Source organism: Benincasa hispida, chromosome 2 (assembly GCF_027475165.1).
Source record: "Benincasa hispida cultivar pf3 chromosome 2, pf3_genome.v1.1, whole genome shotgun sequence".
Lineage (NCBI taxonomy): Eukaryota > Viridiplantae > Streptophyta > Magnoliopsida > Cucurbitales > Cucurbitaceae > Benincasa > Benincasa hispida.
Genome location: NC_143479.1, coordinates 4,235,176 through 4,250,210, shown reverse-complemented (window position 1 = coordinate 4,250,210; position 15,035 = coordinate 4,235,176). Strand labels below are relative to the sequence as shown.

The window sequence follows — 15,035 nt, the reverse complement described above, 5'->3', positions numbered from 1 at the left end:
ACAAAGAGAGATATTGTTTCTCTTCTAATTGGACTTAGAGAAGTTAATTAAGATTTAATATGTGCCTCGTATAAAAAGATTTAATATGCTCTACTAAATTAAAATCCAATAACAATTAAATGGCAATTTAAAAAATACTACATGTTTTCTTTATGATTTACAAAGTTTGGTTGGTGCTCATAGATTGGAAATGTCCATATATGAATTTTTCAATTGTCCATACTCAACTTTTCAAACGATCTATGGAGTTGTCCGCCTTCGAGATACCGTCGATCGCTATCCATGTCACTTGTCGACTGTCAATTGCCATTGTCGATAAGTTTCTATGGGATTCTCTGTTCTCTCTCCCTACGACAACCCTCATATTTCCAACATAAAGTAGCCCTAATTTATCTATTTAATTACAAAATTGTCACAAGTCTTTATTTACATAAATGCGCTTCAATTTACGAATAACTAGTCATTCTCAATTGTGTATCAATGGTACATCAAGTATGTTAAGTACCTATTAATAGTCTATCAAGCATGTATCAATAGTGTATCAAGTGTATCAAGTGTATACTAGTAATTCAAGTGTATTAAGGGTATTAAGTGTATATCAGTGACATATCAAGTTTGTATAGGTGCATCGGTTGTATCCATACTCTTTTAACCTTTAGTGGGCTATGTTTGTTTGTTTTTTTTTTTTTTTTTTTTTATCATTTTTTCAAAAATAATAAGTGTGGGCTATGAGTCTAATGTTTATCAAATCTACAAGAAATCCTTTTTTTGGAGTGTCTTTAAATATTTTATTTATTTTTTTAAAAAAAAATTATTCTAAAAATTAACAAATTCAAGTAAAAGAGTAAAATCTAAGTACATCCAAGATGCATTCATTTTTATGTATCTCAATCTCATCACACACATAAAATATTAACTAAAAATTTTAAAAAATAATTAAGAATGATTTGTCATGTGACAAATTAATTTGCTTTCAAATTCCATTGGCAACGGCCTCTTCTTCTTCTTCCTGAGCACAAATAGCACTAAAATCTTCACATCTTAGCACATAATTCTCCACCATTAATGGCTTACATAAACAATTCTCCAAAATTGAAACTCGCCTCTAAATCTCCTAGAATAACTTTACTATGATTTTTTAATTTTTTTTCTTCTTTCAATTGAAAATATATTGATCGATGAGAACTTTTCAATGTCCTTCCGTTTTTTTTTTCTTTCTTTCTTTTAAGTTTCTATTGCTAATTGGTTTTGCATCCATTCCATTTTTTTTATAAATATATATGTGAAAATATTTTCAAATAAAAAAATTGAGAAATTGGAATGGATGGCAAAACCAATCAGAGAAATTGCAAATGAAGTTGAAGCTTTTTGGATTTTGCATATATAGCATAATTTTTTAGTTTTAATTCTTAGTTTTTCTATCTTTCCATTTTAACCTTCTGCATTCCTTCTCCCTTTATGGATTTGAATTGATTTTTTGGTAGAAAAATCTAATGGGTCTTTTTAAAAAAATATATTTAATAATAACTAAATGTTATAATTAAAATTTAAAATGTTACCATTTTATATTTTATTTTATCTTTTATACAGTAACATTGAAAGAAAATATATAGGGGCAATATATAACAATTTTAACATTTGAGTTCCGAATTAAAATGTCTTTAACCTAGTTACCCCTTTCAATGACACATTTTTTTCTCCTTTTTTAGTAACAAATTTAGTTCATTTTATTTATATTTTGCACATATTTTCAAATTAATTTGGATAGTTTTAGAAATTTTAATTTAATTTAGTACCATTATTAACATAATTTTTGTGGGGTAATGGGTAGATTTCTTTTCTATTTGGCTAGCTATGTTGGTTTTGTTAGTACAAATGTGAAACACTTGAAAGATAAGAAAAAAAAAGTGAAAAAAAAAACATAAATAAAAGATGTTAGTAAAACATGTATATTTCATTCTATAAGCACAATATTCCAACTGTAACTGCAGTATATCATATATAAGACACGAATGTATTAGACATAGATTAATGAGTATTTGAAGAAAGACATTAGTGTATCAGCAGTATATTTAACAACAATCAACATTCTAACTGTATCAACAACTTATATAACAACAATCAACATTTAATCAGTAATTATTTTGAAGTAAAGTACGAGTGTTTCATTTTATAAGCATGATATTCTTGGTGTATCAGCAATATGTTAGTTATAAGACATGAATGTATCATACACCAATCAACAAATACTTGAAATAAAACATGAGTTATCAATAATGTATCTAATGGCGATCAACATTCTATGTGTATCAACAGTATATCACATATCAATAAACTTTTAAGTGTATCGACAAGTATATGCATATCAAACAACTTTCAAGAATATAATGTTAATAGTATATCGATAGTATATCACATATCAATCAACATATGAACAATATATTAGATATCAAATAACTTTCAAGTCTATCAACAGTATATCAAATATAACAATTTTTAAAGGCCTTTTGGACTTTCTAGGTTCAGTAATTGGGTTGGGATGAGTTTTTTTTTGTTATATATGCAAACCTAAAAAATATGGAGTTACAGACCTAATATTTGTATTGTTTTTGGCTAATTGTGCAACTTGTCCTATAAAGAAATGTCACTGTCTATTATGTTGGGTTGTATGTCCTAAAACTCGTAGTTTTGTAAACAGTAAACATATATGAAGTTTATTCAAACAAGTATTGTTGATTGTTTAATAATTCTAAATCCAATAAACTACGAACCCTTGGCTATTGTCATGAATAATTAGACTTTATATGGAGACGTAAACTTGATCAAGTTCGAGTAAAATAGCCTAAACAGTCCGTATTACTTGGATTATGTTGGGTACCTATTTCTGGAGATACTATTGGATACGGTCTGCTCTATGATTGTTACAAATGTTGTAAAGTGTCATAAACGATGTGATCGGTTTGTTCATGTAGAGACATGTGAGCGGGGGTGTTCTACTCGATGAGATTGTATAAGATAGACCACGAAATAATCACTGTCACGTATTAACACCATTTACTGTTAACACTGATTAATTTCACTTCTTGATGACCTAGATAACCTGATCTAAATCCTGAGTTGTCTATGAACTCCTATTTATTCGAGATTATTCCTTGATCTGTATAAGTGAGGGTAAGCTCAATATCGTTGCTCAATATGCCTCTCATTTCAGGGATAAGACCGAGTAGATGGTTGGGACATAAGATTTGCAAGATGGAATTCACTCTACCCATTTTAGGGATCGTAGAAAGGTTGTTCCCTTAAGGGTTGATCCTGGGTCTTGAACAAGGGGCCCTATCCTTTCATGGCCTGAGAGGGAATGGATTTAGTGATTATGTTCCTAAATCAATTGTTCATTAGAGGGACAATGGTACTTAAGGAGAAAAGATGTAATTCAGGGGTATTTCGGTATTTATCCTAGCTGAGGTTACGAACAACCTGTGAAGTATCAACTTATTGATGATGGTTATATCAAATGGGCACACAATATATCTACAGTGAGAGGAGTACAACTAAAGGCTATAGTGGACAATCCTGTTAGTTGACGAATGTTGATTAACTAGGTTAAAAAGTTTGACCGGTTAGTCTCGGATCGTTAGAGCCCATGATCTGTAGGTCCATCGAGTCTCCTTGCTAGCTCACTATGGACAAAATTGAGGAACTAGGTGAAGTAAGAATTTGAAATGTTCAAATTCGAGTTTTAAGGAAAATTTTATTTTATATGAGATATAATTTACAATTAAATCATTGATTTATTAATTAATTTATCTTTTAGAGTATACTTGATCATTAGCATGAAAGTGTTTTTTAAATTTGATTAATGTGATTAATCAAAGCTAGATGTTAAAAACAATTTAGTATGTGATATTAAATTTGTTTATTAAAAACTTGAAAAAAGTCTCTTCCATTGTCAAGATCTTCGTAACAGAGGTATCACCCTATTGCACGGATCTTGATGTTTAGGGTATGGAGCCACCGCCGTCGAGGTCAACGTGCGTAGGAACATAAAGCTTATAGGGTCACCACTCCCCGTCTTTATGTGCCTACGCGCAGGTCCGACCCTTCCGTTTTTACGGAAACTTCTGCATGCAGCTTCTCCCTTTCCGAGGGGAGTGAATCTCACTCGGCTTGTCATGCAGTAATCCTGATCAAAATATAGCCTGCAGTTGATGCCTTAATTGAAATTGTTTTGATTAAATAATTCCTAAAATTAGAACATTATATTTCATTTTTTTTAATAAAAAATTTAGTTAGTGAAAAAATCCAATTGTTGGATTTTCCCACTAACTAAGTAGACTTTGAAGTGTCACTTCCCAAGCTTGACACCTAAAGATTAGGTGCTAGTGGAGTTTGAGGTGGAAGACATGTAAGATAGGATTTTACATGTATTTTTTCTATAAATAATTTGATTTTTGAATTTTGTAAAATCTAATGTTTCTTTGACTATTGACCTAAACTCTTCCACCTAAATCTCTTTAATCTCTTTTTACTAAAGTGAAATTCCCTTGTTTTCACTAACAAATTCGTCCCACAATCGTGTTCTTCAACCGGAGAATAGCGAGGATTTTTCGTTGGTGGTGTCGATCAAGTTTGGGAGAGGAAGATTGCGGTGGATTCTACAAATGTTGTAATTTCTAACCCTTTATACATGCTTTCTTGTTTTTTATGTAATTAGAACGTTATCGATCATTGCTTCCATTATGCATGTGTTCTTTATATTCCATCATATTAGTGATAGATGCTGATAGATGTTTATCAGTATCTATCAACATCTACTAGTGATAAATAATAGTAGTCTATTCGTGTCTATCACTTACAGATAGTGACATTTTGCTATATTAATAAATATTTTGGTTTATTTTACTACATTTGAAAATAACCCTAGAAAAAAGAAAAAAAATTGGTTAATTAGTTTTGTGATTGGTTTAATTTCTATTTAGTTCTTAAATTTTAAAATGTTTGTTTATATTTTTAAACTTAATTTTTCACTAAATGCTCACTTTCAATTTTTTCGTTAATGCTTACAAATTAATTTTGAAAAAATAAAATTAATTTTATTACGGATGAAAAAAATAGGGAAACTGCATTAACTATAATTTTTTTAATTATTTAGTAAACATTAATCCTAAAAATTAAAAGTGGATATTTAGTTAAAAATAAAGATTAAATTGAAACAAAATTCAAATTTATAACCTCTTAAATCTAGTTCAAAACTTGGACTATGTAATATTTTGAAATGTCTAGACGAAATGAAAACTAAACTCAGAATGGAGAGAAATACTCTTCCCCAAATATTTTATAAATGAAAAATTAACTGAATTTGGCATAATCTTAGGAGATTATGACGTCATTATCTCGGCTGAAAATTTAACGGTTTGATGTTTCTTCTAATATTTTATTAATACTCTACGTTTCAAACATATAGAGATAGATATATAATCCTTTGTTTTCTTCACTGTCACTCTCTCTCTCTTCGCACGGAAAGGTATTCCAATGGCGGATCAGACTCAGAAACCCGAGCTTTTCGAACTCAACAATGGAACCATGCAAGTTCTCATTTCCAATCTTGGTTGCACCATCACTTCTCTCTCTGTTCCAGACAAAGATGGTAACAAACAAATTTGTATTTGCATTTTCCCCTTCAGTTTTTTGGGTTTTTTTTCGTAATGTTGTTGATCGTGGACTTTATGCAACTTTGCAGGAAAATTGGCTGATGTAGTCCTTGGATTTGATTCTCTCGACCCATATCTGGTAAGATTTTTCGCTCTCTCTGATGATCCATTTGAATTCGATCGTTCATTATCCGCGATTCAAATGGTTCTGGAGATCTCGGAATCGACGGAGTGTGAGGTTTTAATGGCCTGTATTTTCTTTCTGAACATTCCGACTAAAGGAATTGAAATGAAATTTGTTATGTTTGTGGATATGATTTTCTTATGTTGATTGGATTTCATTATGAACAGAAAGGTCTTGCGCCTTATTTTGGCTGCATTGTTGGTCGTGTCGCTAATAGAATCAAAGATGGGAAGTTCACACTCCATGGGGAACAATACTCTTTGCCTATTAATAAACCTCCAAACAGTCTCCATGGTGAGGAATTGGAAATTTTCATTGGTTCTGTCTGTTCATGGATCTCGCATGTTGCAATACTCGGAGGTTTTGAATTGCAGAGAATTCTAATTTTACTCAAATTATGACCTGAATCTGCTGTGAATTCTTTCTTTGATCTGAAATCTTACAACATGCATCGAGTTTATATTTCCCATTTGTTTTGTTATTTCAATTATTTGTTCGAACATGTCCTCCCTCCCCAACCCAATCTACCTTGTGGTGGAAATCTTGGTTGTTGATCATGTTCATTTTGTTTATAAGGGCATGCAAAGTTTTAAAAGAATTCTGCTAAATTGAAGTATCTTCGTCGAATATGTTACATTTCGTGGTGCTGAGTATATGGAAGAAACTTTTAGTTTTGCTCTTCTTCGCTTCTCCCTATCTGTATGATATTAGCATCTTTAGGAATAGTCTGAAGTACTCTCTCTTCTTCTTTCAGGTGGGCACAAAGGATTTGACAAGAAAGTATGGCAGGTGAGTGAATACAAAAAGGGGGAGAATCCGTCCATCACCTTTAAGTATCATAGTGCTGAAGGAGAGGAAGGTAATCTAATATTCATCCACTCATTTTGGTTTACCCAGATGATTTAGGCCCCATTCATTAACCATTTGATTTTTAGTTTTTAGTTTTTGAAAATTAAGTCTATAAAATACTCATTTCACCTCTAGTTTTTGTCTCTTATCGACTTTTTACCGATGTTTTGAAAAACCAAGTCAAATTTTGAAATCGAATAAAAAGTAATTTTTAAAATTATTTTTGTTTTTGGAATTTGGCTAATAATTCAACTATTGTACTTAGGAAAGATGCAAATCATTGTAAGAAATTGAAGAAAATCGCCTAATTCTTAAAAACTAAAAACAAAAAACGAAATGATCACCAAAGGTGGTCTTAATTTTGAAGATTAGCAATTTTTTCCTCTGGCAACAGGTTACCCAGGAGCTGTCTCTGTTACTGCAACATACTCACTCACTTCGAGCACAACAATGAAACTTGATATGGAGGCAATTCCTGAAAACAAGCCCACCATAATCAACTTGGCTCAACACACCTACTGGAACTTAGGTGGCCATAACTCAGGGGATGTTCTCAACCATTCAATTCAACTTTGGGCAAACCATATAACACCAGTTGATGAGAACACTGTCCCAACCGGAGAAATCATGCCCGTCAAAGGCACCCCTTTCGATTTCACTTCTGAAAAGAAGATAGGTACCTCTATTCATGAGGTTGGCATGGGATATGACCACAATTATGTTCTTGACTGTGGAGACGAAAAATCGGGGTTGAAGCATGTTGCAAAAGTGAAGGAACCATCGAGCAGTCGGGTCCTGAACTTGTGGACCAATGCCCCTGGAGTGCAGTTTTACACAGGTAACTCTGTCAATGGTGTTGTTGGTAAAGGAGGGGCTGTTTATGGTAAGCATGCAGGCCTTTGTTTGGAGACACAAGGATTTCCCAACGCAGTGAATCAACCCAACTTCCCATCTGTTGTTGTTAAACCGGGTGAGAAGTATCAGCACACTATGCTATTTGAGTTTTCAGCCGAATAGAGTTATTGAGTTTCTAAGAATAATTTGTGACAATAAGGTTCATTTCCAGTTTATTTTACAAAAAATAGTTTTGTTTTGAGTATTTCCTCAATGCCTTTGCTTTGGCTTTTACTTATCCTTTTCTTTTATCTGGAAGTTTGGTAGATGAGTTGTTTAAAGCATCATATTCTTTTAGGATTGCAGATGGTATAAAATCCCACTGCCAAGTGTGGTTGGACCTTGCCTTTAGCTAGAGATCTCTCCTCTTAGGCCCATCATTGTCAAAATCCCTTTTATCTTTAGACCTTGCTGAAATTATTTGACATAAGTTTTAGTTTAACTTACCTTGTTGGAACCCCTACCAATCACTCAAGGTAATCTTTGGTTCATGAGATTCTTGGATGCTCATTCCAAGACATCTTTGGATGGCGGTTCTAAATAAAACAAAAATAAAAATAACAAAAGACATCTTTGGATGGTTGGAAAATCTTGAACATGCAAGTCCAATAAATATTACTTCCACATAATTGCCCCTTAACCAACATAGTTTAGGGGCATGTCATTTTTTAATGGGTTAAAATCACTCGAAAACATATTTCTAATCAATCATAAATCGAATAAAATTGCACTTAAAAGTGAAAAACCAACTTTGATCTATAAAAACCCACAACCCATATGATTTTTCTTAGTTTTTCTTAGTTAAGCTATATAAACATCATTTTCACTTGTCATCACTTTTACTAATGTTTTAAAGCCAATTTTGAAGACTAAAAAATATTTCTTAAAACTTATCTTTTTTTAAGCTAGAAATACATCCCTTTCCTCGTAAAACATTATAAGAAATTAAGAAGAGAGACTTAATTTTCAGAAAATCAAATAATTATCAAACAAGATCAAAATAATTTTAGATATCACAAAAAAAGTGATTTTAATCAATTTTTTTTAACTCTCAAATATTAAGTCAAATACCTCTTCTTCCAATAAGATTTCTAGACAAAACTCCTTGGAATTGAACAGAGGGAATTAAAATACTAATTTAACGCCATAAAATAATACAGCTAATGGAAAAATAACTCAATCGCCAAACATTCCAAAATTTAATCAAGTTGTTGGCCTTGAACATCATCTTTCCCTGGGTGACTCCCATAGTTGCTCCTCATACTCGGCACTTATTTTTTGTTTAGGACGCTCAACATTGCACTTGCGGCAGCTCATGTTCCCTCTATAATTTAGAAAGTCACACCTATAGAAACCAAACGTTTTGACATTAGTCCTCCTGTAAATTGGTTAAACTGCCCATTGAAACATATGAGACTGACATGAGTATAGCTCAGCATAATAAACATGTATTTTTCTTAATGTTGGAGGTTTAAATCTTCATCATCATTTAATGAAAAAAATAATAAAAAGAAAAGTCAAAATGAGCGGAACTCAATTGGTATAGTGCTTATATTGACAATATCGAAGTCAAAGGTTCGATTCTCTCACCCCACATATTATCAAAATAATAATAATTATAAAGGGTGCATGAGAGTAAACTTACGAAGGACATTCCCATTCTCCTGGATTCATTTCCCTCTTTGGTCGATGTTTTCGACAACGCAAACACTTCTTGTTATTGGCAAAGTTCATGAATGTACATCTGTGTAGGGTAAATGCACCAGCAGAGAACATTGTCAAACAGGAAACAAATTTCACAGAACACAAGAACAGATGAACGTGAAAGTTGCACAATTAAAAAAGAGATGCAAACCTATCAGATATAAGTTCAACTTCTACGTATAGGCTAGGGCCGCTATAGGCATGTAGGGGCTAAATTATCAGCCAAAAAACATGTCAAATCAACTAAACTGACCAACAAACCCCTCCACAAAATCTACTTCTGCAATTAATCAGTTTTTCAGTTGGTTCGTAGAAATGAAAGAAATTGTTTTTCTGAAATAGAAATCAGAGTGGTAGGTTGGTATCAACATCCATTTTACCTCTGACCCACTTTTTCTCCTGAGGCTAGGTACTAGATTTAGTATCAGATCCAATATCTTGACAAAACTATTACATAATCGAGCAATCAGATCCAGCAGACAAACGTGAAATGAAACAGACCATTCTCTATGAGTGCATGTAACTACAGACACCTACTGTAATTGAAAACTACAATATTGATGAAGTGACATAAGGATAAGTAATGAACTTACTGTGGGCAGACCCAATCTCCCTTCTTCATTTCAATTTCTTCACCATTAAGCTTCCTCGGCCCCTCTGTTTTGCATTTTAAGCATCGAATATTTCTTGAGAAGTTCATAAAGTTGCACCTATTACAAAACGAATGGAACATGTAAAGGTTAATCTTACCTTAATTTTAAAAACAGATCGATCCCATAACATGTAAAGTTTAATCAGGGATGTATTTGATGGATTGATTTTAAAAGAAGCATTGACGAATCAAGATAAACTGCCTATTTCCAGAAAAATGATCTAAAGTCCTCTTATATTACTAAACATCATTACATCATATTAGAACAGCAGAAACTATGCTCAAAACTCTTGCAACAATAGTTTTAGGCGAAGGAAATTATTGCTGAATCAAACAATATTTCTCTTAGTACACACATGACACACACCTGGGGCTGGATCATTGATACAATAATAATTTATATTTATTGTATGAACTCGTAAGAATATTATTTAGTTTATCAATAAAGTCAGTATACGAATATTAAAAAACCAAAAACTTGAAAGGAAAAAAAAAGGTGAACATGTACTTACTCTGGACAAATCCAATCTCCACTTTTCATTTCAATATCATTTGCCCATACTCTTTTAGGACCATCTTCATTACATTTTAAACATCTTCTGTTTCTTGAAAAATTCAGAAAATTGCATCTGCAAAAAGGAAGTTTTAAATCAAAATATCAAGAGTTAAATTAAGAGGATTTTGGGTCTCATCCATATCTCATCAGCACAAAGATATAAAGCTTACAGGTATGATGAAACATTCATGAAGAATATCCATGTTTTTCTCATCACAAGCTTCTTACAACTTTTTTTGCATGTCAACCTTCTTAATAATCATTTATATTCTCACGACAAGGTTATAACTTTTTGTAATTCATAAGGTTTCCTTTAAGGAATTATGAAGTGGAAACACTGCAAAATAAACAGTATGCAAACTAATCTCTCGCCCTAAAAAACACAACCCAGCTTCCACCCATCCAATCTCTTCCTGAACTTTTCCAAAACAATCCAATCCTAACGGCCATATTGCTTAACATGATCCAAAACATCCTTTGATATAATAATGCAATGGTGAATAAGCATTCAAGTCAAGGTCGAGGTCTCTTTCAGGCCACAGATGGGGAAAGTAGCCTAAAATTAATTTAATTGGAAACAAAATGTCAAGGGCATAAGCGTCAAAAAAAAATAAATAAATAAAAAAAGAACCCTTATCATTTAATCATCTCTTGAATAATCAACCACCAAAAGCCAATGAAATTAATAGTTGGATTGATATTTAGAACAGGCTGTAATGAATACTAATATACTGCTCGTCCTTGAAAGAGCTTCAGAAAATGCTCTGTCGTCCAATTGATCATTCATTTTCCTTGGTTTTGTGCAGTGTATTTGGTGGGGCTTACTTTTCACTTTTTAAAAGTTAATCATCTATACCCTTTTCTTTAATTTCTAGGAGAGACGTAAATGGTAAAAAAATAATAATGAAGAGACTGATCAAGTTAAAGTAGCTTTGTACCTGCCTTCTAGCTCCTAATTCAAAGCACAGTCCCTAACAATAGTACCAAGGTAGCTTTGTTTTTCACTCAAAAGAAACAAAGAAATTCAAGCTAGTACAAAAGTAGTTCAACAAAGGAATGAAGTTACATTCCAGAAATAACTTACTTTGTACACATCCAATCTCCTCTCTTCATCTCAACATCTTGTGTTGAGGCATCATTAGTAAATTTTGATGGTTTTTCTTTTCTTGGGGGAGATTTTGTATCGTCCTTCACTGCTGCTGGATCAAGGGGTTTTTCACTCAGTTCCGATAGCTCAGAAAGCAATTTCCTCACAGAGACTTCGACATGCTCTCTACCAGATGGTTTGTCCCCTCCAGACAAAACAAGTGGATCCAATGCATAGGTCAACAATAATCGAGCTATATCCACAGTTCTTGCAGTTGCTTCTGTTTCCTTTAAAAAAACATAAGCTCTGTCACAGGAGCCTCGAAGGTTGCAAGTACTACAAACCTGTACAAAGTAGATATATTGAAATGAAAAACAAACCTTATGACATATGCTTGAATTTACTCAGTTCCCCTCTCAAACTAGACAACATTGACTCAACCAAGCCCGTGGTACAAGGAAATCTAACTGATGAAAAAAATAATTACGATATTTAAGTGAGACCACATACGTCCCCTTCATCTAGTTGCACATAAGCCCTCAACCTTTTGGCTGAATTAACAACTTTCCGGAAGAGATTGGGACATCCATCCTTCACAATCGTTTGAATATCATCTGTGGACAATGACCTGCACAAAGAAAAAGTTTCAGATTCTAATCCCTGAAAAACGTACCTCCCTGTGAGACAAGGGCAGTGATCAATACCACGCTAAGTAATGCAAGTGGACAAAGACACTACCACATTTCCCTCCCAAGAACAACAAAGATAGTCTAGGCAATGATAATCCAGAATCTTAAACCCTAAGGGCCATAAGGATCTTTCAATTCAATCCAAGTTTAAGATGATTACAAAGTACTTTCAAGGGTATGGAACATCCATTCCCAGAAGATGCAACCGTCGTCAAGCCAATATCAAGTCCAATTTCTAGTCGACAATTTTCAGAAACAGAAACCTGTAAACGCCAAACTCACTTGAAAATATCGTAGCGGTCGCGTGCAAAGCTAATGCAAGCATTCTTCAACACGTTCATGTCGCTGTAATCAGTCACGGATGGCGTAGCTGCCTCACCACCGGTCCCATCTTCGGTCGCATCTTCTGAAGGAGGTTCGATCAAGTAACCTTTGGTCCTCAGGCCGTCAACAAAGGAAACCCATTCAGGCCATGGGTGGTGAGTGAGGGTGGAGTGTGGTTGGGGAGCATCAGGGCCGCCGCTGCCGGCGGAATCAAGCACGGTAGAAGAAATGCGCTTGATGAAAGATATGAGCTTTGGCGGGAGTCTTCTGGGGAAAAGGAGTGGCGATAGAGCTCTGGATGTAGTTCGGGATATTGAAGTGCCGACGTGTAGGAACTTTGGAGCTGCCATGATTGTGTGTTTGGTGAATTTCGGAAATGAGAAGGGTTTTTTGCCATTCGGTGTTTTATATGCAAATGGGTTTTAGGAAGATGAGAGAAACGAGACAAGGGTCCATTATTATTATTATTTTGGAAAAAAAAAAATTGTTGTCCAACTTTAGGTTAAGGCCAAATTTATCCAATGTAAAATTTCATAGAATTGTTTTTATCATGTTTATCTAACTATATTACAAACGTATTTTATTTATAGACATAGATACTAGTTTATCATGGTCTGTCTATCGTATGTAGATGGTTCATTTTTCTATATTTAAAAATAGTCTTGATTTTAAATTAGAAAAGATTTAATTAATAGAAGATTATTTTATAATATCGATGAAATATGGTTTGCAATCCTAGAGATTTGATTTTAGAAGATTTTCATAAAAAAAAATTATTAAATCTACATTTCAATTACAATGTCATCTTCAATTTCTTTTTTCATAATTATTTGCTTTATTTTGTTTTTACATATTTCCTGTTTGTCTTATATATATCAAAATTTTCATGTGATTAACATATAACACGGTCGTTGGAATGGCTACTTGGCAAAAAAAATGATTGGAACGAAGCTCAAAATTTAACAGCAGCGAACAAAACCTGTAAAACATATTTGAGAAAAGTTGAGTTGCAAATTACGCTCTCTTTAAGACATTTCACGGCTTTGCCATTTGTATAAGCAATTCGGATAGAATTCCACGACGTCCTCAGGATGAATTTGTAACACCCAGATCTTGACAAGAATTCTTGAACTTCTAGGAAAATGCATGCTCAGAGCCTAAAGGGGGTAAATATAACACCCGAGCACTCATAGGATTTCCTTAGAAGGAGAGAAGAACTCGAAGTTCAAGCTTCGGAAGGGAAGAGTTAAATTAAGTACCTAGATTATGTCTTGGAGAAAGAAAATTTTCTAAGTGTTGAAAGTATAGTAGTTTGGAGTAAAAATTTTGGTTAAGTGTCTAAACTATGCTATGAGAATAAAAGTTGGATTCATAACATGGGAGAGGATGGGGAATCTTGGATGAGTTCAAACGCATGGTGTAGTAGAGGAAGCATGTTGAACACATAACAAGTGCATCCCAATGGGAGATTTTGGACAAACTTTGGATGTCTAAGGATGTGGGAAGCTTTACTATGAGATTATGTTACGAATCTAGGGAATCATGCGTTGAGCACAATGATGGGCGTATGGAGAAACATAATGGGCGCATAGAGAAAACATGATGGGCGCATAGGGCATTTAAGAGAGAGAAATTGGTTAAGTGTTGGACAACATAAGACACCACAAGTGGAGGATACCCTAAAGAGGGAAGGGTTGGATGCATAAATGGCCACGTGGACACATAGATAGGCGCATGCTTGTGGAAATAGAGAGACAAAGAGGACACGTGGCTATACCTTGAGTTGAAAGAGTAAACTATGCTTTGAGAAGAAGATAGAAACCAAGGGAGAAGGAAGTGGGAGAAAGATTGGTGCATGAGGTTGGAGTTGGGCACATAGGAGGTCTTGTGGATTCCATTTTGGATCTATGAGGAGCAAGATGGAAGTATAAGACAAACCCTTAGGAGAGAGTTACACCAAGGAAGCCCAAAAATCCTAGTTGGACGCATGACTAGGAGGGAGAATGTGAAGTGGATGCATGCCTTTGCCATAGACCAAAAAGAAAACTATGTGGTGAATAAAAGACAAGCTGGTGACATAGTTAAGAAATCATGCGTCCAAACCTAAGGGATCATGCGTTGGAATCACATCATGGGTGCATAGAGGAGATGTTGGACTTATAGAGAATGGTTGGTGAAGCAACCATGCGCCCAACATAGATTACGATGCGTTAGTTTGGAAACTTGGAGAACAAGGTCGGATTAACAATAAAAAGGGGTACGTGGCTCAACAAAATGAAGCCTCAGACAAGCCTAGGGTGAGGTGGACACATAATAGGATATGCAAAAGGCTAAAATGATAGCTCAATGAGGCCTATGCATTGAACTTTGCATGGTGGAGACACCTCAAGCTCGCATGCAAGTAGGAGGTGTCAAGGACCCTTATGCTAGATTTTGCATGGTGCT

The 15,035-nt window shown here is 34.0% G+C and overlaps 2 protein-coding genes across 2 annotated transcripts; one reads left to right on the top strand and one right to left on the bottom strand.

Moving 5' to 3' along the window:
* Window positions 1-5,419: 5,419 nt before the first annotated feature.
* Window positions 5,420-7,783, top strand: LOC120070651 (Galactose mutarotase-like superfamily protein). The gene is made up of 5 exons (XM_039022481.2): window positions 5,420-5,647; window positions 5,741-5,790; window positions 6,003-6,129; window positions 6,590-6,694; window positions 7,079-7,783. Exons 1-5 carry the CDS (start codon window positions 5,533-5,535, stop codon window positions 7,699-7,701), a joined length of 1,020 nt encoding a protein of 339 aa, XP_038878409.1. The 5' UTR covers window positions 5,420-5,532; the 3' UTR covers window positions 7,702-7,783.
* Window positions 7,784-8,603: 820 nt separating this feature from the next.
* LOC120070686 (zinc finger (Ran-binding) family protein) lies at window positions 8,604-13,061 on the bottom strand. The gene is made up of 7 exons (XM_039022529.2): window positions 12,549-13,061; window positions 12,088-12,205; window positions 11,575-11,921; window positions 10,447-10,563; window positions 9,876-9,992; window positions 9,224-9,322; window positions 8,604-8,923 (listed from the first exon to the last, which is right to left on the bottom strand). Exons 1-7 carry the CDS (start codon window positions 12,938-12,940, stop codon window positions 8,803-8,805), a joined length of 1,311 nt encoding a protein of 436 aa, XP_038878457.1. The 5' UTR covers window positions 12,941-13,061; the 3' UTR covers window positions 8,604-8,802.
* Window positions 13,062-15,035: the final 1,974 nt, after the last annotated feature.